At 39.3% G+C, this 27,903-nt stretch overlaps 3 protein-coding genes across 3 annotated transcripts; 2 read left to right on the top strand and 1 right to left on the bottom strand.

Moving 5' to 3' along the window:
• Nucleotides 1-395: 395 nt before the first annotated feature.
• Nucleotides 396-11,383, bottom strand: mapk3 (mitogen-activated protein kinase 3). Its single transcript, XM_023957672.2, has 9 exons — nt 10,850-11,383; nt 8,352-8,534; nt 7,410-7,599; nt 6,591-6,707; nt 6,402-6,516; nt 6,186-6,317; nt 4,833-4,942; nt 4,408-4,534; nt 396-3,370 (listed from the first exon to the last, which is right to left on the bottom strand). The coding sequence occupies exons 1-8, from the start codon at nt 11,050-11,052 to the stop codon at nt 4,415-4,417; spliced, it is 1,170 nt and encodes a 389-aa protein (XP_023813440.1). The 5' UTR covers nt 11,053-11,383; the 3' UTR covers nt 396-3,370; nt 4,408-4,414.
• Nucleotides 11,384-13,914: 2,531 nt separating this feature from the next.
• nudt9 (nudix (nucleoside diphosphate linked moiety X)-type motif 9) lies at nt 13,915-19,738 on the top strand. The gene is made up of 8 exons (XM_004071528.5): nt 13,915-14,079; nt 14,328-14,600; nt 14,707-14,796; nt 14,917-15,003; nt 15,143-15,254; nt 15,436-15,582; nt 18,269-18,353; nt 18,478-19,738. Exons 1-8 carry the CDS (start codon nt 13,985-13,987, stop codon nt 18,621-18,623), a joined length of 1,035 nt encoding a protein of 344 aa, XP_004071576.1. The 5' UTR covers nt 13,915-13,984; the 3' UTR covers nt 18,624-19,738.
• A 135-nt stretch (nt 19,739-19,873) lies between these two features.
• On the top strand, nt 19,874-27,598 carry si:ch211-11k18.4 (uncharacterized). The gene is made up of 12 exons (XM_023957673.2): nt 19,874-20,132; nt 20,501-20,612; nt 20,714-20,807; nt 21,416-21,470; nt 21,746-21,886; nt 22,192-22,352; nt 23,627-23,725; nt 23,833-23,978; nt 25,574-25,745; nt 25,832-25,944; nt 26,976-27,060; nt 27,143-27,598. The coding sequence occupies exons 1-12, from the start codon at nt 20,015-20,017 to the stop codon at nt 27,200-27,202; spliced, it is 1,356 nt and encodes a 451-aa protein (XP_023813441.1). The 5' UTR covers nt 19,874-20,014; the 3' UTR covers nt 27,203-27,598.
• The last annotated feature ends 305 nt before the right edge of the window (nt 27,599-27,903 follow it).

The following is a 27,903-nucleotide window of genomic DNA, read 5'->3' as shown; positions in this document are numbered from 1 at the left end:
GCTGACATCACATTACATGCTACTACAGTTGCTGTATTGAGATGATCCTACATGGGGGAGAATGTATTTTATTTTGAAAGGAAATCATGTAAACCATTCAAAAGTTATTAAAAATCTCCCATTTTAAAAATAGCCATTTTCTCAGTTTTGATTTTTTTAATTAAAAAAAGCGTATTTATTAAAAAAGCCAATCAGCGTTTTATTTTTTTAAAGGGGGAAGTAGGACTTTGTGGCTCTTTAATGGTTTATGGTTGCAGACCTCTGCATTAAAGCAAGGACTAGGAAAAACCTAAATAAGGAGTCAGCTGACTTTGCATTTACATGCATTTTAAAAATTTAACAATAAAATATTTTAGTCACTTAATAGAATGCCAAAAAAAACATCACAGCCACCACACAGTATCAGGAAATTTTTATTATATGTATATAACTCCGTTTTTGTTAATCATTTTATTCATAATACCCATAGAATATACAGACTATAACCCTCAAGAACTCATATCTCTGACAACCTACATATATTTTTAAAAATAATTCCTTATAACATTTTTGTAGGGGAAACCCAAGAAAAAAAAATGCAAGTTTCGCAAAGACTGAAAACACTGCCAATAATAATAATAATAATAATTATAATAATAATATTAATAATAAGCACGCCCATAAAAGAATCAACAAAAATACAAACGTACTATTTAAAAAAAAAAAAAGATACGACTTAAACTCCCTTTCTTTTAATAAAAAAAAAATACAACAACATCTCACCAATATTACAACAATAGCAATAATAAGAACAGCCATTTAAAAACATTTGGAAACAGGCCTCATGACAAGCAGGCCTGGAGACTTGTCAATACAGTAGAAATGTGTGTGTTTAAGGGTAACTCATCACAAGACAAAGAATGTGTGCAAGTGTGTTAGAACAGCTGAAAAAATTTGGTCCTGTGGGTTCGTTTCCGTGGTTACCCCGTAGGATGTTTGGACTGGTGGCAGTTAGAAACAAACAAAAAGCCCGACACATTTAGCGGACCAAAGATCAAATGTGAAAACGCTACACGAGCGACAGTCTTTGTCACATGTAAAAAGCACGGCTAACTGCCGGGAGCGAGCGCAAGCAGCGAGAAAATGATGAGCACTTTTTAGACGGAACGAGAATATACTTGCACACCAGAAATTATAAAACAAGACAACCCTTAAGTCTTAACGCACGTGAAACTTAAAGCTCATCAATCAGGATTCAATGCAGGAAAAAATACAAATAAATAAAATCGGCTGAACTAGAAAGAGAGTGGGACAGGGCGCGCAGCGGGATAGACAAAGTGCAGACGTGCTGATTGAGTCATGCAACAGGAGCAGGATCCCTGCTTTTGACTGACCGAGATCTAGGCAAGCCAGAGACGATGAAGGGAAGGCGCAGTGCGGCAGAAAGGTCTAGTCAGGAAGAAATGAAAGCATGAAAACGGAGCAGGGGGAAGAGGGGGAGAGGGCAGCCCTTTGAGTAAAGCGTGGTGAGGGTTCAGAGGCCGAAGAAAAAGCAGAAAGATCCTCAAACTTGCACCAAAAAGCCTCACATCGATCCCAGAGAGGTGGCTATGGCTTCTATGACGACACAGCTGCAGCCCAAGGAGTCTACACTAATTTTTGCTGAGTTTGGTGAGGCTTTGCATCGTGGCGATTCATTGAAGTTGTTGGGTTGTTTTTTTTTTTTAGGGCTTCCGGCTGGTCTCAGTAAAACAAGCAACACATTAGTGCAGACTGAACTGGAACCATGAGTGATGCTCCACCAAAAAGCACATTAATTACACTGGAGTCCACCATGAAAGCAGAGAGAAAAAAGTCAATCGATTACAGACACCAGAAGAGCCTTCTGGAGAACAGGCAGCGCCGGACTGTGGTATGGTCCCTTACTTTTAGAAAAAAAAAAAAACGTTTTCTTTTTTTCTTTTTTTTCTTTAGCAGTAGCTGAGAAAACAAAAGTTTGGGTGCAGAGAGAGGAAAAAAAAAAAAGTAGTTTATGTTCTGTGCAACCACAGCGCGATCATGTTTACTTGGCTGTTCCCTGATTCCCAATTTACCCAGTGGATGATCAGGAACGAGTGTTCTTCATGGGAAATGTAAGTTTCGCTGAGATAACAGTTTTTGCAACAGACGTTTTTGGCGTGTCAAAGCATGTAAAGAACAAGTCGTACTTCCATCGACCGCAAACGCATTCCGCTCAAATTGGCCAGCTCTAGTTACTGTGCATTAATGCCTCGGTGACTAACGCTGCATGATCAGGAACGTCACGTATTTGTTGACATTTGGAATCCTTATGATTGCAACAGTTATTTTTCTTAGAAAAATGTCAACAGGAAACAACTGAAGAACCAACGGTCGAATGCCAAAACGCACAAAGTTTTTAGAAACAAAACAAAAAAAGTCATACTTGTAACGTTTGATTGCAAGTGCAAGAGTGCAGTTGGAAAACAAACAAAAAAAACATTCTGGAAAATGGTCAAAAATATAAACCGTTGCATTTTTGACTAAAATTGTAGCCTTTAATGTTAAGCTTTTGCTTTTATCTTCCTCTTCTGAATCATAATGCAGTATGTTGGCTTTCTTTTACAAATCACATTTAAAGTTTTCCAAAATAAATTCTCTCTGAAGCCAGGATCTCTGCAATGCTCCGTCACTTTGGTAAATTACAGGAATGCATGCATTCATATAAAAACAAAAAGAGAGAGAAGAAACCCTGCCAACATGCTGTGGAAATGTCAAATGTTCAAAAACAAGTGTTTAAGAAGTAGGGATGCTAACTCCAAAGAACGGCAGCACAACCCTGAACTGAACCCAAACACTTACCAAAAAACAGAAGCTGCAAAAAGCACATAAAAAAGCTAACATTTGTATGTAGACACACAGTTAGCATCTCCGTTTCTTTAGCCCTCTTTTTTTCTCAAGACGCAATTTACGTGATTCAAGACGAAGAAGTTATGGTGTTGGTTAATACAGTAAGATGTAGATATGTGACAGAAATCTGCTATGAGGAGAGATGGCACAGGGCCAAACACATCAGATGGGGAAGAAGACTGAGTAACGGTGGATGGGATTGGACAAGCCGGGACGCTCAACAGGTTGGGTGGGTTTAAAAAAAAAAATAAAGATGTCGGGTGGATCTGACAGATCCAACACAACCACAGAAATGGATTTTATACTTAGCTCTCTTTTGCAGTAGAAATGGAATGATAAGCAGTTAAATGTTCATATTTCTTGTAGTTTTCCTTTTTTTTCTTTTTTTTGAAGATGCATTTTTATTTTGTTGTAGCATGTTGCTTGGGGGGGAGGAGGGGGGTTCTTCTTCCAAGCCTCAGTGTGGCCTTCTCCCTCTTTAGCACTACAAAAACAAAGAGGGGAAACAGTTTTTTAAAGTAACACTATACACAGACATGCAGGAAGTAAATCGATGCATTCATTTCTCTAAATTATCTATCTAGTCTCACTTCAATCATCTTTTGGAAAAGCGTTCCCAGTGGCCATTTTAGCCAAAATCAACAATCCTGCGTCGTTTTCTAGGACATAGTTTCTGCAGAGCGGCAGGAGTTCATTAGGACTGTTGGCGTGGAGTAAGCCCGCCCCCACTACCGTCATCCATCTGTTTACGCGCTCTCAAACTAGCTGACAGACCCTCACACTCCTAACAAAAGCAGCATCTGCATCATCCAGCCATATAGTTTTGAGCCAGATGTCAGACATTCATTTGAATGTTTTCACTGAGTGCATTAAACAAAGAATTTCGGAAACACAAGGTGCCTATTGACTTTCTGCATATCTGTGTAAAAATATCTTATAATTAGTGTTAAGTTCAGTCTGTATATTACCCGCTGTGTCTGGTTATGTAAAGCACGACGTGGTTAGATATGTTTAGAAATGACATCATGCTTCACTGACATCTAGTGGTCTCACATGACAAATCCAACTTCTCATTTTAAAACCAGAGGGACAAAAAGTTGTTGTTTTTTTTTTTTTTTTAAATACACACAATAGTGTAATGTTGGTGATCATTTTCAATCAGCTCTAAAACAAACAACAATAAAACAGTTTTAAACACATTATAGGATTAAAGCTCTTATTTTGACTCCGATTAAACAGCTGCAAGGGTTAAAAAAAAAAAAGGAAGTCCTGTTTTGTTTTGTTGGTACCAACCGTCAGACAAACCCCAGAAGAATAACATCATCTCAGCCTGTAGCTGCATGACCACAACATGCACCAACACAAATGCCAACAAGTCCAAAGGAACAAGAGTTGGAACGGACTGGGGCAATTTCAGCAGCCATTGCAAGGATTTCAAAATAAAACCCCAAACATCTCCCTCTGCGTACGGTTTCTTTTGGCAGCGGAGACTTGTGTTGCCATATTGCGGTGATTGTGTACCTGTGTCTCATGATCCCTGGTAGTTTTTCACGAAACGAGCAGTTTCTTCATAGATCATTTCCTTCAGCGTCTCCTTGGGCAGATCATCCAGTTCCATGGAGAACGTGAAAGGCTCCTCTGCTACAGGCTGAAACACAAAATATATATCATTTTAAGAAAAGTGCTTGTATTAGGTTTCTGAAGGTGTCGTTAGCGTCACATTCTTTAACCTCCCTCAAACGGATTTAATGTGCAAACCTAGTACTAAAAGCCACTGCTAAGAAGCTGCCTGGCGTGTGGTAGAAAACATTTTAAAAGCCTGTTTCAGCGAATATGTCTCAAAATTCAACATTTCAGGAAAACTTGGCTTAATGGTTTCATGGTTTTGTCCTGAAACTGCTTAAAAATGTCCGACATCGATTGTGATTGTGTGTTTGTATTTGTACCTCATCATTGGGGTCATAGTATTGCTCCAGGTAAGGGTGAGCCAGTGCGTCTTCAACGCTGATGCGCTTAACAGGGTTAAAGGTCAGCATGCGGCCCAACAGATCCAGAGCTGTATTGGACAAATCAGGCAGGAAAAACAAGGTCAGTATGTGGAATCCAAGCATCGAATAAATCTGTTTTCCATCTTTATAAAAAAAAGAAATAAAGAAATCTTGCTATGTTTAAAATAAAGAATAATTGTCAACTTTATTGTGTTGATTAGTATTGGAAAATGTCTCATCACACAAATAGAAAACAGCTGCTGGAGATTTTCACAAACTAAAATACAGTTAAAAGAATAATTTTTTTTTTTTTTTATTTTGCATTAAAGTTTATTTTAATAGTAAACGTTTTTAAACACCTTCATGAAATCTGTATTTTACACAACGGAACTGTGACTTTGTTCACATTCCTGCATGATCAAACACAAAAACACTGGCAAAAAACAAAAAGTCAGCTTTGGCGTCGCAAACAGACATGATGCGAGGCCGATTTTAACGTTTATTCTCTAAAAAAGAAAAACTAAGGTTCAAGCGTCCGTGCTCAGCTCAGCTCTGCTCATCTTAACACTTTCCCTAAAAAAATCCAGACTGATTTCCGTATTAAAAAGTGCTCGTTTATCTGTAAGCAGACAAAGCTGTGTGTGTGTGTGTGTTTGTAGTTTTAGGCAAATATGAACCATAAATAAATGTACAGCCGGCTATCTGTTGTTTAGTTTCTCTGCCTCAAGCATCAGACCCCCCCACTCCTTAGTTCCAGAGCTTTTCCGGATCATTCTCCATCGTTCATTGGCAGAATTTGCATTTTTCCCCACATCACTGTAAAAAAACTGTTTATATTTAAGATCGACTTTGCATTTTATTTCATTTTGAAAATGCAATTTGAATACATGTTTATAATAACTGTACATTCACTTTGAAAGGCCAAATTATTTCTCATCAGTCGGTTTGAAAGTTTAATGCTGCATGTAACTCATTATTAACAGAGTTTAGATATCAGATTTCATATTCTTAACATGTTTTTAAGCAGGCCTCTAAATTGTGATACAAAAACAAACATGTTTTGTGTATGACATCATTCTTTCTCCCCTTTATTCCTAATATGCAAATAATAATAGGTTAAAAATAGGCATTTCCACTTAAGTCTTCCAGACATTAATAAGCAGCTAAATCATGTATTTATCGATGTCATCCAATTCATCCCAATAAAAAAGTGTAATCATTAAATGAGCAAACAAAAAATATATCAACAATAATATTTCTTAGATGGGGCAACACACAGATCTAAAATTAAAACATTTTTCATGGCAGTACCTTTTGGATCTGCCTTGACAAAGAGCTTCTCCAGGGGGACCTTCGGTTTCTCAGGCAGGGACTGCAAATAGTTCCTGGCCTTGACGTTTATGATGCTGTTCAGATCTTCTTGAGATGGAGAGCCAAGAACACCTGGACAAATAAAAGAGCAATAACATGGCAGCTCGCCGTTTTCCTTTCATACACACCAACAAACACATGATGCCCGCCTCTCACCTAGAATGTGGTTGAGCTGGTCCAAGTAGTGCTTTCCAGGGAATATAGGCTTATTAGACAGCATTTCAGCTAAGATGCAGCCCACCGACCAGATGTCAATAGACTTGGAGTAACCCTGAAATCCACACACAGTCAAAATAGAAAGTGGCTCATAAACCAAAATTGTGTCTTCTTGAGAGACATTCTCACCTTTGAGTTGAGCATGATTTCCGGAGCTCTGTACCAACGAGTGGCCACATACTCAGTCAAGAAGCCGGTGTGGTCGTGCTCTGGATCAGCTATCCGAGCCAAGCCGAAGTCACAGATCTGAGGAGGACGCAAGGGATTCAAAGCCTCTATTTTTAAAACCTGATGTGTTACAAATAAGATCCTGAAGCAACTTTATAAACTCTTCACATTTAAGCTTGCATGTTATATATCAGAGTGCATGCTTTTAGTTTTAGTAGCCAAAGGAGTTATTTTTAAGTTTAGATAGTGGAACACTTACCAAAATATTTATCAAAACTGAAACTTAAAAAAAAACAAAAGAAGAAAAAAAAAATGACACATCATGCTTAAAAATAAAATGATGTGGCATCATCAAACACCAGACATGTTGACTCAAAGACAAACCACAAACCTCAGTGAACTAGTTAGCTGTTGCAAAGCAGCGTGGGAGGGGACTCTTGCACGCCAACATGCAACACTGATTATGCCATACAGGAAACGATTACTTTGAGAAGAGCCTTAAGTGCAGCTAAAGTGGTTCTAAAACATTTTTATTATTAAGGAGAGTTTCATTTTCACTCATTTCTATTGCAGTCTGGCTCCACACTTATAGAAACAGACAAAATCGAATCCCTATAAACAAATTGTTTTTTTTTTGTTATTACTGTGGATTTTATAAACTAAGAATATCTTTTATTTGTAGACCTAATCAAACAACATTCAAAAAGTACGATTTGTCGTTTAAACGGACAAAAATAGCATCACAGGTGCAGGACGGCGGACAGGAACTTTTCAGGTTACCTTGAGGTCGCAGGTGGTGTTGATGAGCAGGTTGGAGGGCTTGAGGTCACGGTGCAGCACGTTGGCAGAGTGGATGTACTTGAGGCCTCGCAGGATCTGGTAGAGGAAGTAGCAGACGTGGTCGTTGCTTAGCCTCTGGCTCTTCAGCAGCTTGTACAGATCGGTCTCCATCAGGGTCTGCACGATGTAGCTGGGAGGACGCGCAGGTCAAGGAGGACAACAGCTCTGATCGTTGTAGACATTGTCAGATTCATGGCTACACACAGATTTTCAACTGTCCTTCAATTTTATCTGCCAATAGCAGAGAATTGCACATTTTTAAACTTGATTTTAAGAGAAGATTAAAATATTTTGGAAAGAAAGCTACATAAAAGAATTGTAGCTAAAATGATTTTTATTCAAAGTTATCGGCAGCTAAACACCAGAGACTTTGGAGTTTTACTTATTTCCCAATAAAAGCAACCCTATCTTTACTAGCATGGAGCAAACATTTTTTTAGACATTACTTACAACTGCTTTCAAAAGGCTTCAGTTGTATTTTAAACCATCATTTTATCTTTAATAAAAGTGCACCATCTCAAATAACTACGGCATTAAAAGCAGAGTGAAAAGGCCCATCAAAAAACATGAAACAGAAAGCAAAGGAGTGGGACATTCTTTCTGGTTTTTGAGAAACAATGGCGCTTTTCACGGAGAAACGGCACGAGCAGCACTCAGTGACAGAAGCTGACGGCTGAGCCGTGCCCACACATTACTGCCTGGTACTCTATGGACGCTAATGCCTAATGTGGTTGAGTAACCACAACCCGAGCTGCCGCTCTGCAGCAAAGCCATTACTAGCAACAGTTTGGACTGGGATTGTTGGATTACAAATACTTAGTTTGCTGCAAAACAACTGTAACCACAGAGGCCGAACACTTCCTGCAGAGTATGAGAAGATACACATCCCTCATGTTATCAATGTGCCGCGCCCTCAGGATGTCGTTAATCCCGATGATGTTCTCGTGGTTGAAGCGCAGCAGGATCTTGATTTCTCTCAGAGTGCGCTGGCAGTACGTCTGGTGCTCGAATGGACTGATTTTCTTGATGGCCACGCGCTGATTTGTCAAGTTATCCAGGGCAGAGCTGCAAAGCAACACAAACGCACACATTTCATGTTACATGATGCGTAGTTTACACAATGTTAGCATCAAAACCGTAGACAATAATGGGGGGGGGGGGGTTCTAAAGCCTTGCTGATGTGAAAAGTCAGAATAAGATGGTTCTTAAGTGGACAACGGCTAAAATGCAAGAAGAGGATGTGGGTTTGTGTTTGTCATGACGGTGAGAGCATAACTGACTGCTCTGTGTGAAAGGAAAGCATCAGCTCAGGTGATGAAACATGGAAACACCACATTTCTACTAAAGAAATAAAGATATTCTATGTATGGATTAAAAAAATTTAAAAAAATTAAAATGCATAACTATTTTTACATATTTAACCCAAAACTCTAAACAAGTTGAAAAATGAGTGCTGGATATTCTAGCTGATATGGTGGAAAATGTCTGCACCGTACTCCAGGCTGTTTTAGATTGATAATGGTTTCAAATCCCAACTGTACATTTATACTGTTCAGCATCAAAGTAGCGTCTCATTTGCTCCTTTTACTCCACACTAACTCCTATTATCAAAGCTTGTGAATTTTCTTTGGAAGGTCAGCTTCACACGTGTCACTGAAAATAAATTAAAAGAACAGTTCCCGAATTAAATAAAGACGTTTAAACCTGTTTCCCTTTTCTGATTTCTATCAGGGTATTTCCAACCATCTACACATACTTCTGTCCATTTGTTTAAAATTTCATTTGCACAATCTTAGTGTTTATTTAATAACCAACTTGGTTAAGTTTTTGTTCCAGGACTCTTCAGTTTGTGCATATTTAAGTCTCACTTTGAGATACAGCTAAATAGAAAAACAAGGCATTTCTTATGCAGCTAGAAATAATTTTCTAATCATTCCCATTTCAACGGTCAGCTCCTATGTTGGAGATAGTTTGCAGTAATCAGCCAAAAAAAACTAAAAGCCCAAGTGTGTATATTAAAAAGCTATACCTATACATATCACCTATATCTATGAGATTTTGTTAAGCAAACTAAAATATAACGGTAAGTAACCCATTACCTAGATCTGGAAATTCCGTATTATTTGCAATAATATCAATTTTCAAAGTGTTGATGCTCTGCTGTTGCTTAATGTCTAAACTGTGATGCAGCTTTCTTTTTCTTCTCCTTTATTCTATTGATACCCATGTGATCGTGTTTGTTGTTGGTACAAATCTAGTTGCAGGTATGTTATTAGCAGAGGGTGTTTATGTCCACCGTGTCTAAAACTCTGCCGTTACCAGAACCTAAAGGTACCGGTTCTTATGAGGAACTGTTAAAACTATAATATGATAGTTCATTGTGAATTTATTCGTTTTTCCCCACCACTAGTTACTGGGGCTGAGTTTAACAGAAAAATTATTCTATTCAATTTTTTTTTAACTGTAAGATTTTTTAAAGGTAAAAAAATAAAAAAAATAAAAAAAATAACACATCTAAAAAATCTTACAGTTATTTTGTTAAAGTGACTAGTTTTTTGTTTTTTACTTTTTACTAACAAAACAAATTTGGTGTCAAGTTCGAAATTTGACTGATAAATATGTATTAATGATCAGTAATCGTGAACTTTTAATCGAAACTAATCGAGTATCTTGTTGGTAGTGATTTCCAGTCCTACCAGCATAAAAACAGAGGAGTCATGACAGAGAGAAAAAAACATTCTGCAGCGTGTTCTGCTGGATGATCATGTGAGGCTTCGTGTTTTGTGTTGCTTCTCATTTTGGGCTGATTGGATTTGCAGCCAACACTGACATCGATGGCCAAAAAGCTGACAGAGTGGAACACGTTCGTGCAAGGCTGCAGAGTCAGATCACTCCGATGAGATAACGCGAGGAAAGGCCTCCTTACAACAATTGTCAAGTCCCTGCTGCTGCTGCTGCTGCTGCTGCATGATCCTCTGCAGCAGCTTCGCAATTGCAGCATCAGTAACGTGGTTGGAAATGACCTCACCAAAATCACAACTACTCTGTTGATGCTTGGCGTCAAAAAGGAAAGTCTCGGGGTGTATCTACGCTGGCTTTTGCGACCAAGGCAATTTAGCAAAAGGTTTCAGATCAGATAGCACACCACGTCCTGCGCAATCACTTCCAATCTCGTTTCCTGTAAAGCTCGTAGCCACGCCTGTAGCATCTTGGCTAACCTGCTAACCTTAAAACCGGCTACTTTCAGGCCACCTGTACCTTTAGGAGCCTTTTTTTCGGTTGCTGGTCTTTGTTTAAACAACAATTGAATTTAGCTAAATTAACGGTGTTTGCTAGAACCAAACAAACAAACAAAAACAGATAAATAAAAAACTACTCACCAGACCATTCCATAAGCTCCTTCGCCGATGTAAGACAGGTTCGTGTAGCGGGGGCCAACGTCAAAATTCTGGCCCCTCACCGACTCCGAGCAGGGCTTGGACCCTCCGGCTTCATTCTGCGCAACAGCACCAACCGCCCCGGCAGCAGCAGCGCTGTCGGAGCCCTCGGCCCCAACCGCTGCAGTGCTGCACGAATCCGCCATTCTTCCTCTCCTATCCGCTCCTGCTTCGTCAGGCTGTTCTTCCAACTGATTATCGCCGCCCTTTATTAGCTTCTGCTGCTGGGTTAGTTTGTTTTTTAAAAGCGATTCGACCAGGACCTCTTTTCTAACCAGCGTAAATGGATTTGGTGCGCGAGCGCAGATTTGGTCTCAGCACGGTACGTAAATGCGCGTGCCACAAACTACTGTAAGACAGGTGCGTTAGATATGTTTACAAGGGTGGCTTGTTTGGGCGGAGCCGAAGCACAAAGAGACGAGTTTCCTCCCACAAGTGGAATCCACAAGTAAAAAAGCATCAGCCACGAGGACGGGTGGGCGTGGCCCAAATCCTGTTCAAGATGTTCACGAAGATGCTGTTGACGGGGCGCTCCTTATCTGCTTTCTTATGTAGACGAAATATTTTATATATATATATATATATATATATATATATATATATATATATATATATATATATATATATATATATATATATATATATATATATATATATATATATATTCATTTCTTAAGAAATATCCCATAAGTGATAAAACATAGGCTAGTTTATATAATGACAAATAAAGCCTTTTTTTTTCAAATATATTCACTCACCTTCAAAACTTTTCTTTTCATCTATTTAAAAAAAAGAATGTTAATACGGGCAGTTCTTTGTTGTTTCCTGGCCAAAATCTCAACCCACTAATCATGCTTCTTATTTTTTTTAGGTTAGAATTTAGTTTAAAAACACACATACAGACTTTCACTCCAGATTCTTTCTTTTTTCAGGTATGCTTCTTTTTTTTAAACATGACAAATCCAGCAAATAGTAAAATATGCTGTATTCTTGCTTTGTTTAAATTTGTAGGCTTATGTAAATATAATAATGCAAAAAAATTTGTTAATTAGTTTTGTTTTTATTGGGTGTGTAGATATAGATGACAGAGTCTGGTGTGGATGAACTTGACTGGCCTGCACAGAGTCCTGACCATAGAACACCTTTGGGATGAATTAGGGCAGAGACTGAGAACCAGGCCTTCTCCACCAACATCAGAGTGTGACCTCACCATTGTGTTTTGGTGAAAATGGTCAAAAATTCCTATAAACACAACTCAACCTTGTGGACAGCCTTCCCAGAAGGGTTGAAGCTGTAATAGCTGCAAAAGGTGGACCGACATAATGGGTTAGGAATGGGATGGAACTTCAGTTCAAATGTGAATTAAGGCAAGTGAGAGAATACTTTTAGTAATATAGTGTATGTTTTAACATATATTTGTTATTTAGCCCTGGCGTCTCATTCTGTATTATATTTTTGTCTCTGCAAATGAATTTTTTAAAATCAAGTTTTCCTTTAAAGAAGCCTAATTTGTCAAAGTTTTTGTGATATGGATGCTGTATCCTGTTCTGCAATGGGGTTCTACACCTTGTGAAATAAAAAGTAAAATGATTTTGCTCTCATTTTGTCTAACATTGACCGATGGAGACCCCCTTATTATGCACAACGACAATGTTTATGTGTACTACATATACCACATGCACCACACTTTCATATATTTGCCTTTATGTTTTCAAATCACATAGGATTTTGTCATAGCCAGTTTAAACTATTAATTTCTTTTTTGAAAATGTATTTTAAATGCATAATGTAAAAGAATGTATAAATCAGATAAGGAAAAAAAAGAAAATTTTCAAGTGTGTTTATCAATTTTTTTCATGATGCGGCCAAAGTTCTTGCAAGTTCATGACAAAAATAAAAAATAAAATGACACACACTCAGTCACCTCTAGAAAAAAATGGTTCAATACATATTGTCAAAACTTGCTATTCAATTCAAATTTTCAAAAAAGAAGTGAATGACAGATAGTTGTGTAACGATTAATCGATTTATATTCCTCTGAATCCAAAAAATGTAGCTACTTATACTATTATACTGATTCTCACTAAGAAAAACGTGAATTGATCATAATGGACATTTTGTAATTTACCTTTCTGTAGTTAATTAGGGGAAAACTCTTTATTGAAATAGATGAATTTCAGGGGGGAAGGGGGTGTTAAAAATTTTCCCACATGGTTGTATTTCAAAAAAGAAACAAAACATATACAAAAAAGGAAACTTATTTTGTTGCCTGTAAGATGGAATTTGTTAAGGTCACTAAGCTTTAATAATTTCTGCTGTGTACATGTTTTCCAAATAGCAAACATTTTGAGTGACTAATACCCTTTGTTGAGCAATATCAAGTGGTTTAATTGAACTTGGATATTTATATTATTGTACAGTTGTACAGGGGAAGGAGGCAGAGCTGAAGATGTTGAGGTTCTGTTGGGGAATGATGAGGATGTTTAGAATCAGGACTGAATACATCATTGGAACAGCTGTTGTTTACTTCACACAGACTAAAAGGATGGAATATGATTGTGATGCAGAAATGATGCTTAGTTGTGATCAAGGAAGACACACAGTAGTTGGTAAGAGCAAAAATAATAGGCTTTCTTTATAGACATATTCAAAGTCACAGGACCTATAGTCACTCATATATTTAAGGCAACTGTAACCTCCCCAATATCCGAAGTTGAAACAAAGACCAAGCAGAAGACTGCAGAAAATCGGGTTTGATGGAGGCGGATGGTTCATTCTGGCGACCCCTACAGATAGCAGCCATACATACATCAAGGGAAAAGACTGTAAGACAGTAGAGAAAACATAACATTATGTGATATGAAAAATATATGTACTTATTCACATTTCACACAACAGTAATTCTATTATTTCCTTTCATTCGCATTCGTACCTAAAATGTAAATAAAGTAAAAAAAATAAAATTAAATTTAAAAAAAGAGTGACTTTGACGACTCTTGATTACGTCATCACGCAAGACGACAGACTTCCTGGTTTCCGCCCTCAGTCTAAATTCACTATCGATTAATCAAAAGAGGAATGGTTTTACTATTGCGACGGATCAGCACCTTCCCGATTCGTTTGGCGGTTACCCTCTTCGGACTCCCGTGTACATCCTGCACCAACGGAGTAAAGTATGACCAGAAAAGATTATAAATGTTAAGTTGTTTATAGGGACAATTCTGTTATAGCTTTAATCATTTATTTATGAAAGAGAACTTCCGTGTAAAGTAACTGCGATATAACCAGGATGTTAATTCCGCTATTGATATGTTATGAATGCATGAATATCTTCCATTCCTGGGCCAGGAATGGGTGCTGCAGTGCTAGAAATAATGAAAGTGTGTTTTTATATTGGATCTTCGTGTCACTCCTTCCTCAGCCCTTCAATCTCCAGCCCTTCTTCCTGTCTGATCAGAACTGATAACAACTTCCGACACATCAGTACCAGCTGCAGCCTGTACAAGACCATGCCATCCTCAGCTGCACCCCATGTAAGGGCCCGATCCACGCAGTATCCCGGATCCACAGTTGCACGCTTCCCAGTACCTGACGATAAGGTGGACTGGAGCGTGGATTGGGGGCAGTACAACCCAGTCAGCTACACTGCCCCTACAGTTTTAAAGAAGCCCGAGTGGGCAGATCCTGACATTGGGTGAGCAGCCGTCCACATTTGGAAATAAACGAATGAAAGGCATACTGGTGATTTTCTATTCCACTTGTTTGTCCTGACATCCTCTGGATGTTTGCTTGCTTTGCAGCTCCTTTTCTCCAGAATTCAATGCAGTGGATGGTGCTGTGGACAGAACAAGCTTTGAGGGCATCTACAGAGTGGAAAATAAAGTCCCATTGTAAGTTTGAAAGCAGATATAGAGATCAGCTGGACTTTCTCTAATGGAGGCTATTGATCCATTTGTTTTATTTTTTAATAAACACTTTTGGGGATTACTTAAAGTAATTTTTTTATGCAGAAATCCCAGAGGCCGCACAGGATTGTCTGGCAGGGGTTTGCTGGGGCGCTGGGGGCCTAATCACGCTGCCGATCCAATTGTCACTAGGTAACCATTTGTTTCCCATTCCTAACCCCCCTTTTTTGGCCTCTTGTACTTAAACTGTACACTTCCCTTTTTCATCTACTGACTAATTGTTGTTCATGCTTCGCCTGTTGGGTGTATGACGCATTTCTTTGTCTGACAGATGGAAACTAGATGGAAGCAGGGCAAAGGTATATCATTCAGTCTCCAAGCAACCTATTCTTCAGTTTGTGTCCATCATGAGGAGAGACTGTGGAGAATGGGCAATTCCTGGGGTTAGTTACTTCTACATTTGAATATATAGAAGTATTCTCTTGCTTTACATAGTGCTGCAATTGATCTTTCAAAATACTATGTGTTTAAACAAGTTTTTATTTCCTTTTAAGCCTCAGTTGGTGGTGTATGGGAGAGTGTAGTCATGTGATTCAGTCATTTTTGCACATGTTGCTTTTTTAGGGGATGGTAGATCCAGGAGAGCAGGTTTCTCTGACTTTGCAGCGAGAGTTCTCAGAGGAAGCCTTGAACTCACTCGCAATACCTACGTCTGAAAGGGAGAAAATCCACGAGCGCATCACCGAGCTATTCAGCTGTAATGGGTTTCAGGTCAGTCACATTTTATTTATTTATTGATTTAAATCAGGAAAAAAGTGTTTTAAAACTCCAGTCCTAGTTTTTTTATTTATTTATTTGCATATTTACTAAACTTGAATGATATTGAATTAAATGTTTTACTTTTTGGGAGGCGTGTATGGTATTATAACTGATGTAAAAGTAAACAGCACTTCAGGAAAAGGGCATCGTCATAATTAACAGTCGAATATGTAAGTGTGATGGTTTGGGACAGTTTGCTACTCTGAAGTCAACTGAAGTTACTTTATAGTTATTGGTACCATTAATTTTGCATCCAAAATCCAACACGCACACACAAACCTACACACATACATTACACAAGGAAGGTGGGACGTCTGATCTTCTGGCCCCTACCCTATCCATGGGGAGGGGGAACCAGACCCTCAGCAGGGGTGGGCGTGTCCCTTGGGTGCTGGCTTCCTGGGCCAGGCAGCCCTCCCAAGGAGGGAGAGGGAACCCTGAGTTCTCTGGCAAGGCCATGAGCCGGGGATCCCATCACATCTGAGCCTGGAGGTGTCCGTGTCCCTGTGGTGTGGGTTCTGGTCCCTGCCCTCGACCACTGAGCCTCTCTAAAATTACAACGGTGGGTGAGCCTGGTCGGCCCATGTTTACAACGCTCTTCAAGGACCTCCACTTCTCTTGGGCGTCCTCCTCTTGGGTGGGGGGCGGGTCCTTTCTTGCTCTCTCCTGGACCTCCCGCGGATTGGTTAGGTGTTTGCCTGGAGCGTCAGGCCCGTTGGGGGTGGGGGGTGCTCAGAACTCCCGTGTTATTGTGGGCTGCTTGTCTGGGGCTGTGGCAGCTCTATGGGGATGGGGCCCCGTGCTGGGCCCCCTGACGCAGTGGGAGGGCTATTCCTCTAGCTGGGCTACACCTTGCACTCTCTGTGCTCCTGTACCTGGCTGCTCTCTGGTACTGGGGGCCCCTGTGGCGGTCCCGCTGCCCCTGGCCTGGGTGGCTGACGTGATTGTCCGGCAGGCAGATTTTCTCTGCCTTCTATCCCGCGCGGATGTCGGGGTACCCTGGCATCCGCTGCGGCCTCGGCGGGGGTCTTGGTGTGGGGGCAACCAGGCACTGTCCCTCTTTTAACATTTCATCATCCACCACAGAAGAACATAAACACTATACACAAAGATTGTGCGTGACAGAATGAAATGCTTTACATGTGTGCTTGTATGCCTAAGTATGTGCGTGTGAGCTGTAGTTGTATTGTGTACATGTTGAAGATTTTTGGAGCCAAATGGTATGTTTGTTAAATTTTAGTGTGTATGTGGACAGGCCCCGCCCCTTTTGACTAACGTCTGACAGTAATGATGATAAACCTCCAGCATCCTGCTGCTTTGTGATTCTACCCCCCTACTTCTGTTATCATCCTCCAATTTCCTTAACCCCCCTTTCTCTCTCTTCTTTGTTACCCTTATCCCCCATCCCACTATCTTCTTCTCTCCTTTTTTTCTTCCAGTCGAACAAAAAAAAAGGTATAGAAACATAATGAATATAAACAAAGTTTAGCCTCAAGTACTTAAGGGGTTTATACAAACATACACTTTGTGTGTCACAAGAATCATAACCCCCTATAGTAACTGTAAAATCTGTCCAACAAAAGATACTTTCAGCTCATAATTGTTTGCTCAACTGTTGGACAAGACAAGATATAGGAAAAAATAATCCCTAAAGAGGATGTCCTCACAATGAGCCAAAATGCAACACAGGAAGTCCTCTAGTTAGTTACGCAATTTAGTTTTATATAGGCTGTTTCTGACTCATATTTGGGATTGTTTAATTATCTCAACATGATGTGTAACAAACATACAAGTAAGAAGCCAGTTAACACTTTTTTTGCACAACTATTAAAAATATCGCCCCTTAAAGGCCCAATCTGGTCAAAATAGTGTTTCTTGGTGTTTTTAATGTTTCCTTGTGGCATTTTTCTGATGATGGAGGACATACATAAAGAAAATTAAGCTCAGAATCGCATGTCTGAATATTTCTTCATTCAAATCGATGTGAATCAGGAGCAGACAAAAATGTGCTGTTTGAAAAAAAGCTTTTTGGGTAGTACTGGACAGGCTTCTTGCTCTTCCATTCTGATGCATCCACCTGTACACAAAAAGATCCATGTATGTCTTCGTTTTCCTTGTCTGAGCTGGCATCTGGCTCAACTCCGATATTGCTCACCATTTTCGTTGCACTGGTAATGTTGGGTTGGGGGTGTGAGGGACTGTTAAGTAATGGGAGAGCATGTAAACAGAGAGCTCTCAGCAATAGAGAGGGGAAGTGGGGTAGGGTTGCTCTGCACCAATAGTCCCACCAATAACTCAGAGAAAAATTTCTAATGAACTCCTGCTGCTCTCCAGAAACTATGTCCTAGAAAATGTCAGTTTTTTAAATTTATTTTGGCTAAAAATGGCACAATCATAATTAAAAAAACAATGGGGAAAGTTGTAAATTTCCTCAAAAGAAGATTAGAGTTGACATTTAAGATTTCTGAGTGAAATGCATGGGTAATAGAAGAAAGTATAATTTGTCCAAAAATACTTCTGTGTGGTTTTGTTTACTTAACGATCAAAACAAAAACATTATGATAATGTCAGTATTAGCTGGAATGGGTTTCCGCTTTTTGTTCCATCTTGAATTGATTAGTTTTTCTTTCTGTTTCAGGTCTATAAAGGCTATGTTGATGATCCTAGAAACACGGACAATGCTTGGATGGAGACAGTCGCTGTAAACTTTCACGATGAACTGGGTATTTTGAACATATTTGCATTTTCTCTACAGCTTTCATACTTTCAGATTTGAATACTTATTTCCCCCATATGTCTCTGCACAATTGTTTTCTGACTCCTGAAGTCTCTATGCTGCTGTTGCAGGCGACAGTGTGAGTGAGCTGCCACTGCAAGCTGGTGATGATGCAGGACAGGTGAAGTGGGTTGACCTTGACTCGTCTCTAAACCTTTATGCCAACCATTCCCATTTCTTGGAGATAGTTGCCAAGGAGAGAAAAGCCCACTGGTAACTCAAGATAATGGACTGTTGGGACGTCAAAATGAAAACTGACAGACAGGGATTCTTGTGATGAAAATGTTTAGATGAGTGCTCTGTGCTAATAAGTTATTTGAATGAAGAGCTAAATTATATCCCATCATATCAGAAAATGTATGTTGCACTCAAAATACACTATAATGTATATAGAAAAGCATAATTAATATAATGCTATTGTGTCTTGATTTTGGAAAACTAAGAAATTATACTGCCTGCTTCTTAAACCAAGAACTTTCATAAAAATCTGGGGCATAAGGATGGGATTCAAATGTTAACAGACTGCGTTACCTAAAGTTCACATCAGTATACCTCATTATTCTTAGTGAAGCACCGATGTTCATAAAAAAACAAGTGTCTTTAAGGTGTCCAGCTTATATATCACAGACTATCCCACATGCATAGGTGTTTAATAACAGTCTTTGATTTACATTCATTCATGCTTCTTACTTTGCCAAATGCTTTACAATGGATGGAAACATTTTGATGCAATTAACCCATTTATAGGGGAAAATCAGTACGGTAAGCATCTGTCAAGGAGATAAAGGAATCTGGGTGCAACTCGATTTATGCAACCTCAACCTTTTACAAAAAAGTCATTATTAGATTAAGACCACTTCTAAGAGGCATCATGTTTCCAGTCATCCTTCTTTATTCATCTCTCCTGCTGATAATATTGATGTTCAGCTGTTGCATCGAGTTTGAACCCCGCAGCACAAATGAGATGGTTCGACTGTGTGGCGCATTCAAGGTACATTATACAGCTTATGCAGCTTGAAGTCCTTTAAAGGTGCACTTTGGTGTGGCGGTAGAGCACATCAGCCGGCTGCTTTACAGTACCATTAAAGTACAGCAAGAGAACCAATGTTTGTTTTGTATGTGGAGAGTATTTTCCCATACAATTCTCCACAATTGTGCTTCCAAGTTATAATTTTGTTCTGTTTTAAGCATTTGTCATGTCAATTAATTTATGTTTACACAATTACATTTTAACTGTATCAAATACGAATTCACTGTATCCTCCTTGAGCTTTTGGTTTTGTTTTGTTTTGTTACCAATAACTACAAATAAAAAAAAGTTCGGATTTATAAACTTTTTTCTTAGAACATTTGTACCTTTTATGTTCAAATGAGACACAAAGGTGTAAATTATCCATTGGCAGATGTTGCGAGGATGCAAGTTACCCGTAAAACAAAACAAACAAAAAAACTCCATTTCCCATAAGGCTGTGCGCCAAGAAAAACGCCCAAAGTTGACGACGTGGCGGAAAAACGGTTCAAGTGGACCGGGTTGATTCAAACTGGAAAACCGGCTGTGCATCGCTACTGCCAGAAGAAGTTTGTCTTGCGAGCTCACCATAGTGTAACCATGTCGGGGAAAATCAAGAGCAGAAGTGTTGCTAATGCAGACTCGATAGCTGGCAGTGTTTCTAGTGATGAGCACATTTTGCGGGACATTCATCAACTTTACACGGACTCAGAAAGCGGTGAGTGAACAGATTCTCCATCATCACACTCAGAGTTTCTTCTTTAAGAATTTAGTTATAGAAATATTATAAATCACATATGGCATAAATCCCGTTTATAAGTTAGGATGACAAGGGGGGGGGGGGCTAAGTGTTAGCTAAGTTAGCTAAATGATGTGGTCAACTAACGCTGCTCCAGTCACAGCGGTTATGCTAGCGAAGTTAGCCAAGCTGAAGCTCTGCTGTGACTGTAGGGAGCTTCCACGTCTGACACCTCATATTGAGTCTGGTGTTTCAGAGTTTATGCTAGCTTAAAACAAGACTGTATCTAAGCTGTGTTGAAATTGTTACTTTCACCATTGCAATAGTGTATTGTGTGATGCTTACAGGGTTGATAACTGTGGCAGAATCTGTTGGTGTCAAGTTGCTCCCACCCAGGAAAAAAATTACAGTGATGCTGATAGGTAACCACTCTGCTGGAAAAAGCTCCTTTATCAACTGGTAATTGTTATACTATACTATGAAAAGAAAAAATATGTAAAGAAGAATTATGATCTTTTGTTGAAATGGATTTTCTGTGCTCCAACTTGATCTTTTCTCAGGTATGTGGAGGAACATATCCAGCGCACTGGAGTGGCTATAGAGACACAAGGCTTCAGCTTTGTCACAAATGGACGCAAGAGGGAATCCCTCACAGTGAGTGTTTCCATTTCATTGACAAGTTTAGTTTTACTTAAACACACACACACATGCCATAAAAATGTTATTTTCAATTTTTACCAATGAGGCGCCTAGAAACAAAAACACAATTTTGTATATCCATACGTGGATCAGAACAAGTTTACACTTAAAACAATGTCTTAACATTTCTATATGTACGAATATAGGAATATTATTATTGATACATACATATACAAAATATAAATAAACTATGATATATCTAAATATTTATGAATACAAATCTGAATGGTGTGAGGATGCACTTGGGTGTGTTGGGGAATAAAATCCAAATAAGTGTCTATACATGAAAATGTGTGTCAGATTATTCCACGTGTTTGAGTGTGTATATTTCCCTATAAATGTGTAGTTGTGTGTTTATTTGAAACTGAGTGTGTGCTGATTGGAGAGGGAACAGGAGTCAAATACATACTGGGCCCTGTAATAGATGTGATCTAGGCCATGAGGGTGAGAATTTAGGGCTTTTACTTCTCACTCCGTTTCTGATGTTTCTTGTATGTGTATATAATGTTTTCCTATCTTTCACTTCAGAGTATATGCCTCAAATAAAAGATTTTCATTTTTAGGGAAATGCCACTCTTCATCTGTATCCACACTTCAAGACTCTGCAAGACTTTAAAGGTGAGAGTTTTTCTTAAGTTTTGCATGTGATGTATTGGTCTGATTCACTGTGATTCTTGGAGTCCAGTTTTGAAGCTTTACATTGAACGAATGGACTTAAAGCCAAACTTTATGCAACATTAACTTTTCTTCTTATTTTTGATAAGTCTCAGCACTTTGTTAAACAAACCGAGTCTAGAAATGTGCCAATTAAAAAGTCCAACTCCACAAGCTTGATGGTTGTTGTTGTTTTTTTTCTTACTCATTTACACAAGTACTTTCTATGAATTCTTTAGGTGTTTCAGAGTATCTGAGCACAGAAATCTGCACGTCACGGCAGAAGAAGTTCAGCTTGGTGACCTTTGTGGATTCACCAGGGCTGGTGGATGGAGACATGAAGTATCCGTTTGATGTGGATGATGTCATCCTGTGGCTAGGTGGGTTATTCTAGTCCTCTGGAACTGCTTTTGTGAGGAGTTTTTATATGAGGTTGTGAGACATTCCCTAAAAAAAATCAAAGAAAGTTTATAAACTGAACTTTTTATTACGTATTTAGAAAATTTCATGCGAACAGTCACTTTATTTATTTCTTTTTAATCTAGTTTGGTGTTACAATTCATGTTTACAGTGGAAAACAAAACTGATGTTAAAAGCTAAACAGTCATTCAGCTGAGACCAAAATCACCATTTGGGGAGATTTTTCCGTCTGTATCAAATAATGAGGCTTCACTGTTCTTTGCAGGTGATCTTTGCGATCTGATCTTGGTCTTTTTTGATCCTATGGGTCAGGCTTTGTGCAAGCGCACCCTTAACATTGTGGAGAGCCTGAATGAGAAGCACGGCGACCGGCTTCATTTTTACCTGAGCAAGGCTGATGAGGCTGGTGGAGAATCAGACAGACAGGTAAGTCCAAGAAAACTTTATTTAGGTTTTTATATAACCCTAATTATATCCTAGAATCAGAATTTGTGGAACTTTTCAAGACAGAAGCTGGGTTTACATGGGCAAAAGTAATTGGAAAGAATGCCTGATCGGAAGAAAAATGCGCCCTGTAAACACGCCGTTCGGAATAGTCTGCCCCGATCAGACTCGTTCTGATCAAAATTTCTTTCCGATCGAGATAGGTGGGTTATTCCGATTGTTTATCCGATCGTTGTTCATGTAAACAGTTCATTCCGATCGTGTGTCACCACTGCTCTGGTTTACGTCACGCATAGAAGGTGCGGTGCTTCAGAGAAAGCTTTGGAGCTCATACTGGACCGACCGGCTGCTCTGCGCGAATGAACCGTGTCTGTGAGCAGAGCAGCCGGACTTATAGCTTTGTGTTTGCGGACAGGGAGGTGGTGCTTTGTTATGTGTGTGCTCCGGGGGGGGGGGGGGGGGCTTCCGTCCCGCCGCTCTGGTTTAGCGGCTGCCGGACTCAGGAGAACTGTGTGTCTGAGCGGAGCTCGGGCCGCCAGAACACAGCGGCTTTGGGGCGGTGTGTGTGAGCTTTTCAAAGCAGAAATGCAGCTCAGTCCTTACAAACTGTTCAAACAATCAACGTGGATTTGTGTTTCCAGACAAAATAAAGGCTGATGTTATTCCCACATATTTATGTGCAGCCAAGATGCAGATTGCAGCATTTCCCGCATAGATTTTATGTTCATCAAACAAGGCTAATGTTGTTAGCGCGTGTTAGCCTTCTCCTAATCCTTCTTCCTGCTCCGTTCCTCCACAAACAAAAGCACGGACCACACGGATTAAAAATAAAATGATTAGCGAACAGGCACTTCATAATATTCATAACATTAATAAAAGCACATTTAGAAGATCATCTCGTGTGTGTGTGTATATATATATATATATATATATATATATATATATATATATATCTCGTAATTTTTACTTTGTATGTTTGAACTCTGAGAGTTTAAACAAGACATTTCATCTTTTGCAGGTTATTTTTTAGAACGTTACTACCGGGATAAACAAGGAACCACTGTACTTATCTGTCTGTAAATTGTAAATGCAGACAGTGTGTGATCCTAATACAGTGTGCAGTAATGTTAGGTTCATTAGAAGTGTGTAGATTTGTTCTGGTTGATTTGGAAAAGTATCAAAAAGAGTGGTTTGACAGTAAACGACTTCCCTATAAATATGTTTCTGTAACTCTTTCGTATTTCTGGTTGTCCCAGAGAGTAATGATGCAGATCGTTCAGGAACTCTGCAAGCGGCCTGGACTGAACAAATGTGGCTTTGACATGCCCACCATCTACATTCCTAACCCAAACAAGGTGAGAGTTCATTTTCATGTTCATTTTCCCTTTGCATATGAAATCTCCTGTATCTCTCTGATCTGGACTGATTTCTCGTTTGTGTGTGTTTTTGTTGCTGTGTGCAGCCTAGCCGCTGTGTCAACCAGATTGAAGAAGTTTGTCGAACCATCGAGAAGACCATTAACCAAACTGTTCAGAATACTCTCAACTCTCTGGAGAGGGACTGTGAACTCATCAGTGAAGCCATTACAGATTCTATTCATACTGACAGGTGAAAAACAGAGATTGTCTCATTCTTTAAATGTTTTTTTTTCTGATTTGCTTCATCTGTAACACATTTCTTCCTCATCAATTCAATTTGTGCTACACTGACTGCTTTTGATCTCTGTCTATTACTTTAAAAGCTATTGATTCTCATTTTTCAGTCAAATTAGCCTCAGATGACAGGGCTCCAGACTGCGACCATTTGGTCGCATTTTGCGACCAAAATTTGAGAGTGTGCGACTGAATTTTACATCCAGTCGCACATGCGCGACCAGTAAATTTGCCTCCCCCACCCTTTGTATTTTTTTATACATCAAACGTTGAAGGGGCACGTCAATGATCAATGAAATAATCAATGAGACGCGAGCGCACACGCACGCAGGCAGACACACACACTCGCGCACATATTCATTAAACACGAGCACGTACACTCTCGCGTGATGCCCGTCTGTCAGGCGGCCACTGCGTGTGAGAAGAATAGGGAAAGCCACTGTGAGTGGCTAAATGCGTGGAGGGGGAGGGGCCTAGAGATAATCGAGCGCGCGTAAACATCTGTGGGAAGGAATCATCACAACCTGATATGTGTGTGTCTGAGCTATGAATAAGCGAACTATTGATTCGTTCTTCCCACCTGCGGCTAGTGTATGCAGTCCGTGCTGAACTTTTCTCTGGGCCGCACAGTCCCGGAGGAAGGTTTAGGTTTTGGTGACGGTTACGGCGGCGCATCAAACGGGTTACGGCAGCACACCGCTCCCTGTGAGATGAAGGCGAATCTGCAGCGAGACTCTAAAGGAGGAAAGGAAGATGGAGTTGTCCTTAACATTCAATTTAGTTTTAATATTCTTCTCCCCCTTAGTATGATCTGTGTTATTATATATTTTATGATTATTCTAATGTTTTGATGTATGTAGCCTTTTTTAATGAATTGGTATTTTAAATTATTTTAATTAATCACTCCACTACAAAAACCATCAGGACACATGTCCCATAATGCATTGTTTTGTAGTCTGTAGGGCAGCTTTCAGTCAGTTCAGTTTCCAGCTGTGTCCGGGTAGGTTTGCCCCTTGCTCCCACCCCTTTCTCCCGATATTTTTGTGATGATTGACAGGTGATGTTGGAGCAAAAACAAAAATATATGTCTCACACCAGGTGATCTGCGCAGCGTTGAGTTCACCTGGGTGATCTCAAACACGCTTGTTGTGCATCCTGGCTGCACCTATTTGGTGTCACAAAGATAAATTTCCATCCGTTTTCTTTACTTATTTGTACTGTCATGACAGCGATGCTTTTGTCAGTTTACCTGCATCCTCAAAAGTGCAGAATAAAATGTGACACTGAATTTGAAACATCACATTTTAATTTCTGCATCTATTATTAAAGTATTTATTAGTAATACAGTGGAAATTAGTAGATTTGGTTAGCATGTTGATTTACGGTATGCGCCCCTAAATTTTCTGGTTGTGCCCCTAAAATTTTCAGTTAGGGGCCACTGTGCTCCTAGTGAAAAAAGTTAGTCTGGAGCCCTGGATGACTTATTCAGTCGATGAAAATCAATGTAAATAATATGAAAGGCGAGTGTAACCCCTGACCCCTCTGTTGCAGGCTGATTACCTCAGAGAACCGTCGCGCTCGTTGCAAGAGTTGCTTCCTGACTCTGCTGGGTTTCAGTATTCCCCTTGCGTTACTGGCCTTCCTGGTGCTCGGCACAATGTCCAAGGAGCTGCTGGAGGTGGCTCTGGGCCGTGAGGGTACAGAGACCCTCTCACTCTATGTGGTTAGTGTCGATTTTTTTGCTTTTTTATTGGGCTTTTACACAAAAACCCCCTCAAGACTGCCCAAAGCTACTCTTGTATCCCACAGACTCCAGTGCTGAGAGTGACTGACTCCATGTCTGGGGAGCAGCAGCTTTACGTCTGTGGTGGACTCATCCTCCTCTCCTTCCTTCTGCTTATTATCTCACGCTTTTTCTTCAGGTAAGTTCCAAGTTTCCCCAGTTTCTCTGAAAGTTTCACTTTTTTTTTTAAAGCAAATCTCTATTAAAGATTTGATTTGGTTGTAATGCTCAGAAAAAAAAGGAAATTTATTACACTGTTCATCATTTTTTGTGATATTTGATTTGAAATGATTTATTTCAAGCAATTAAATAGAAATAATACACACAAGCAATACAATCATCAGTTATACATTCATACAGTAACTAATAAAACTTTTGATAATTTGACATATTAATAAATATTGCTTGAAAGGGAGTGGAAGGAAGCGAATTTATATAACCCCACCCTGATATTATGTATGAATTTTGCCACCTTAGATTAAATGTCATGTTACTGAACGCCAATTCTTACAAAAATGGACTAAAGGACAGGAAAATGAGTCCAACAGTCTAGAGAAGACCATGTAGAGCAGAAGTGTTGATGGCTGTTTGTCATAAGACCACACTTCCAAAATGCACAATTAATGGTCTCAAAAATAAAAAAAAAAGGAGAATCTGAACTTTCTTAAAGATATTAAATGTTTAATCGAACCAAGGGTTTAAAACACTTTTGGGAATCAGCACAAGAATAACTTTCTATTATCAATTCGGGACTCTTTACATTGGACTGATTTGGTTTTATTTTACAAGTCAGCTAGTAGTTACTTGGTTAACTGAACTGCTTCCAGTGACCCTCATTTTAACGCCTGCCTCGGACTGGAACTGTGACTTCAAATTTTGGGACATAAATGGCACCAAAACTCCCTTTAAGAAGAGTTAGGAAAACATTGTTAAGCCTTATTTTAATTGGAACTAAAAGAGGAAAAAAGAACCGCAAACACTGAATAATAAATATGTTGACGTCTTCAGAAATCAACCTTAGTCTCTTCAGATTAGTGTGGGTTTTAAACCACTGTATGCGATCAATGTGCAGGTCTTCTCTCTACAGAGGATTATTACAAATAAAATTCAAATGTATTGCTTTTTAAAAATTCCGCCAAACTCATTGACTTTCACTTATTTTCTCGGCAGAACTCGATCAACTCTGTCAGGCAAACAGAAAAGACAGCTGCAGGAGAAGCTGGAGTACATCCAGGAGGTAGTCAAGGCCAAAAAGGTAGTGTGCATGTCAGACTCTGAAGTTGTCCCATCACCAAACAATTGAAGGGTTTTTAATTGTTTTGTTTCCCTTCTAACAGAAAAAGCTCTATGAAGAGTATCTACGCCAGAGTGTCAGCGATCATGACATGGACTTATGAAGAAGCCCGAAAATCCAGACAAACATGGGACCAGGGACAACATTGTTTTGCCAAGTTGTGCTCCAGCTGCCAGAACATACACAAACCACTCTAAGACATGGGAACTTTCGCCCTGTCTGTAACATCAATCACTGTGTTCTCTGAGTACCTTTGTGAACGTTACTGTTTTGTGGAGCTGCACCAGCATTTTTTACACACAGATGTTTTTTCGCTAACTCTTCTCTAGAATATTGAATTATGTGCACAATTGTTGGTGGGATGATTGTAAATCAGCAACCAAACCATCACCTTCAAATTTTCTGATGTAACCAATTGTAACCAACCGTCTTTATCCTATGACCATTTTTTTCTGAAATTATGAAAATAAATAAAAATGTATTTTGGAAAAAAGAAAAATTGATTGTTTCACTTTCTAGATTTGTCTAACCTGACGATTTGGGATTATCTATTTTAGCTTCTACAGGTTTTCCCCTTACATCCATTTAATCTCCATTGACTCAGATGAGGCTCTGTCTTTCAATTACGATTATGCCAATTTCAGGCAACATTAAAAAAACCTTTGTTGTTTCCTGGGACATAGTTTCTGTCCAACGGCAGGAAGACATTAGAAATTCACCTTTGGGCTTTGGGACCAGAGCAAGATTATCGGTGTAACAAAAATGCCGAGCAGTACTGGAGCTATCAAGCCAGTACTACTAAGA

Source organism: Oryzias latipes, chromosome 8, assembly GCF_053564925.1.
Source record: "Oryzias latipes strain Hd-rR chromosome 8, Olatipes_Hd-rR_3.1".
NCBI lineage: Eukaryota > Metazoa > Chordata > Actinopteri > Beloniformes > Adrianichthyidae > Oryzias > Oryzias latipes.
The sequence above is the reverse complement of the archived record's forward strand: the minus strand, read 5'-3'. Positions and strand labels throughout refer to the sequence as shown.

Excerpts from the sequence above, each read along its gene's own strand:
- mapk3 (XM_023957672.2), bottom strand. The coding sequence starts at position 11,052 with ATGGCGGATTCGTGCAGCACTGCAGCGGTTGGGGCCGAGGGCTCCGAC. Across the intron at positions 8,535-10,849 it reads GGAGCTTATGGAATGGTCTG|CTCTGCCCTGGATAACTTGA; the intron begins GTGAGTAGTTTT and ends GTTGCTTTGCAG. Across the intron at positions 4,943-6,185 it reads TGTCAAGGCAGATCCAAAAG|CTCTGGATCTGTTGGGCCGC; the intron begins GTACTGCCATGA and ends TGTCCAATACAG.
- si:ch211-11k18.4 (XM_023957673.2), top strand. The coding sequence starts at position 20,015 with ATGTCGGGGAAAATCAAGAGCAGAAGTGTTGCTAATGCAGACTCGATA. Across the intron at positions 23,979-25,573 it reads GATTCTATTCATACTGACAG|GCTGATTACCTCAGAGAACC; the intron begins GTGAAAAACAGA and ends CCTCTGTTGCAG. Across the intron at positions 25,746-25,831 it reads AGACCCTCTCACTCTATGTG|ACTCCAGTGCTGAGAGTGAC; the intron begins GTTAGTGTCGAT and ends TGTATCCCACAG.
- nudt9 (XM_004071528.5), top strand. The coding sequence starts at position 13,985 with ATGGTTTTACTATTGCGACGGATCAGCACCTTCCCGATTCGTTTGGCG. Across the intron at positions 15,255-15,435 it reads GAGAATGGGCAATTCCTGGG|GGGATGGTAGATCCAGGAGA; the intron begins GTTAGTTACTTC and ends TTGCTTTTTTAG. Across the intron at positions 18,354-18,477 it reads AAACTTTCACGATGAACTGG|GCGACAGTGTGAGTGAGCTG; the intron begins GTATTTTGAACA and ends CTGCTGTTGCAG.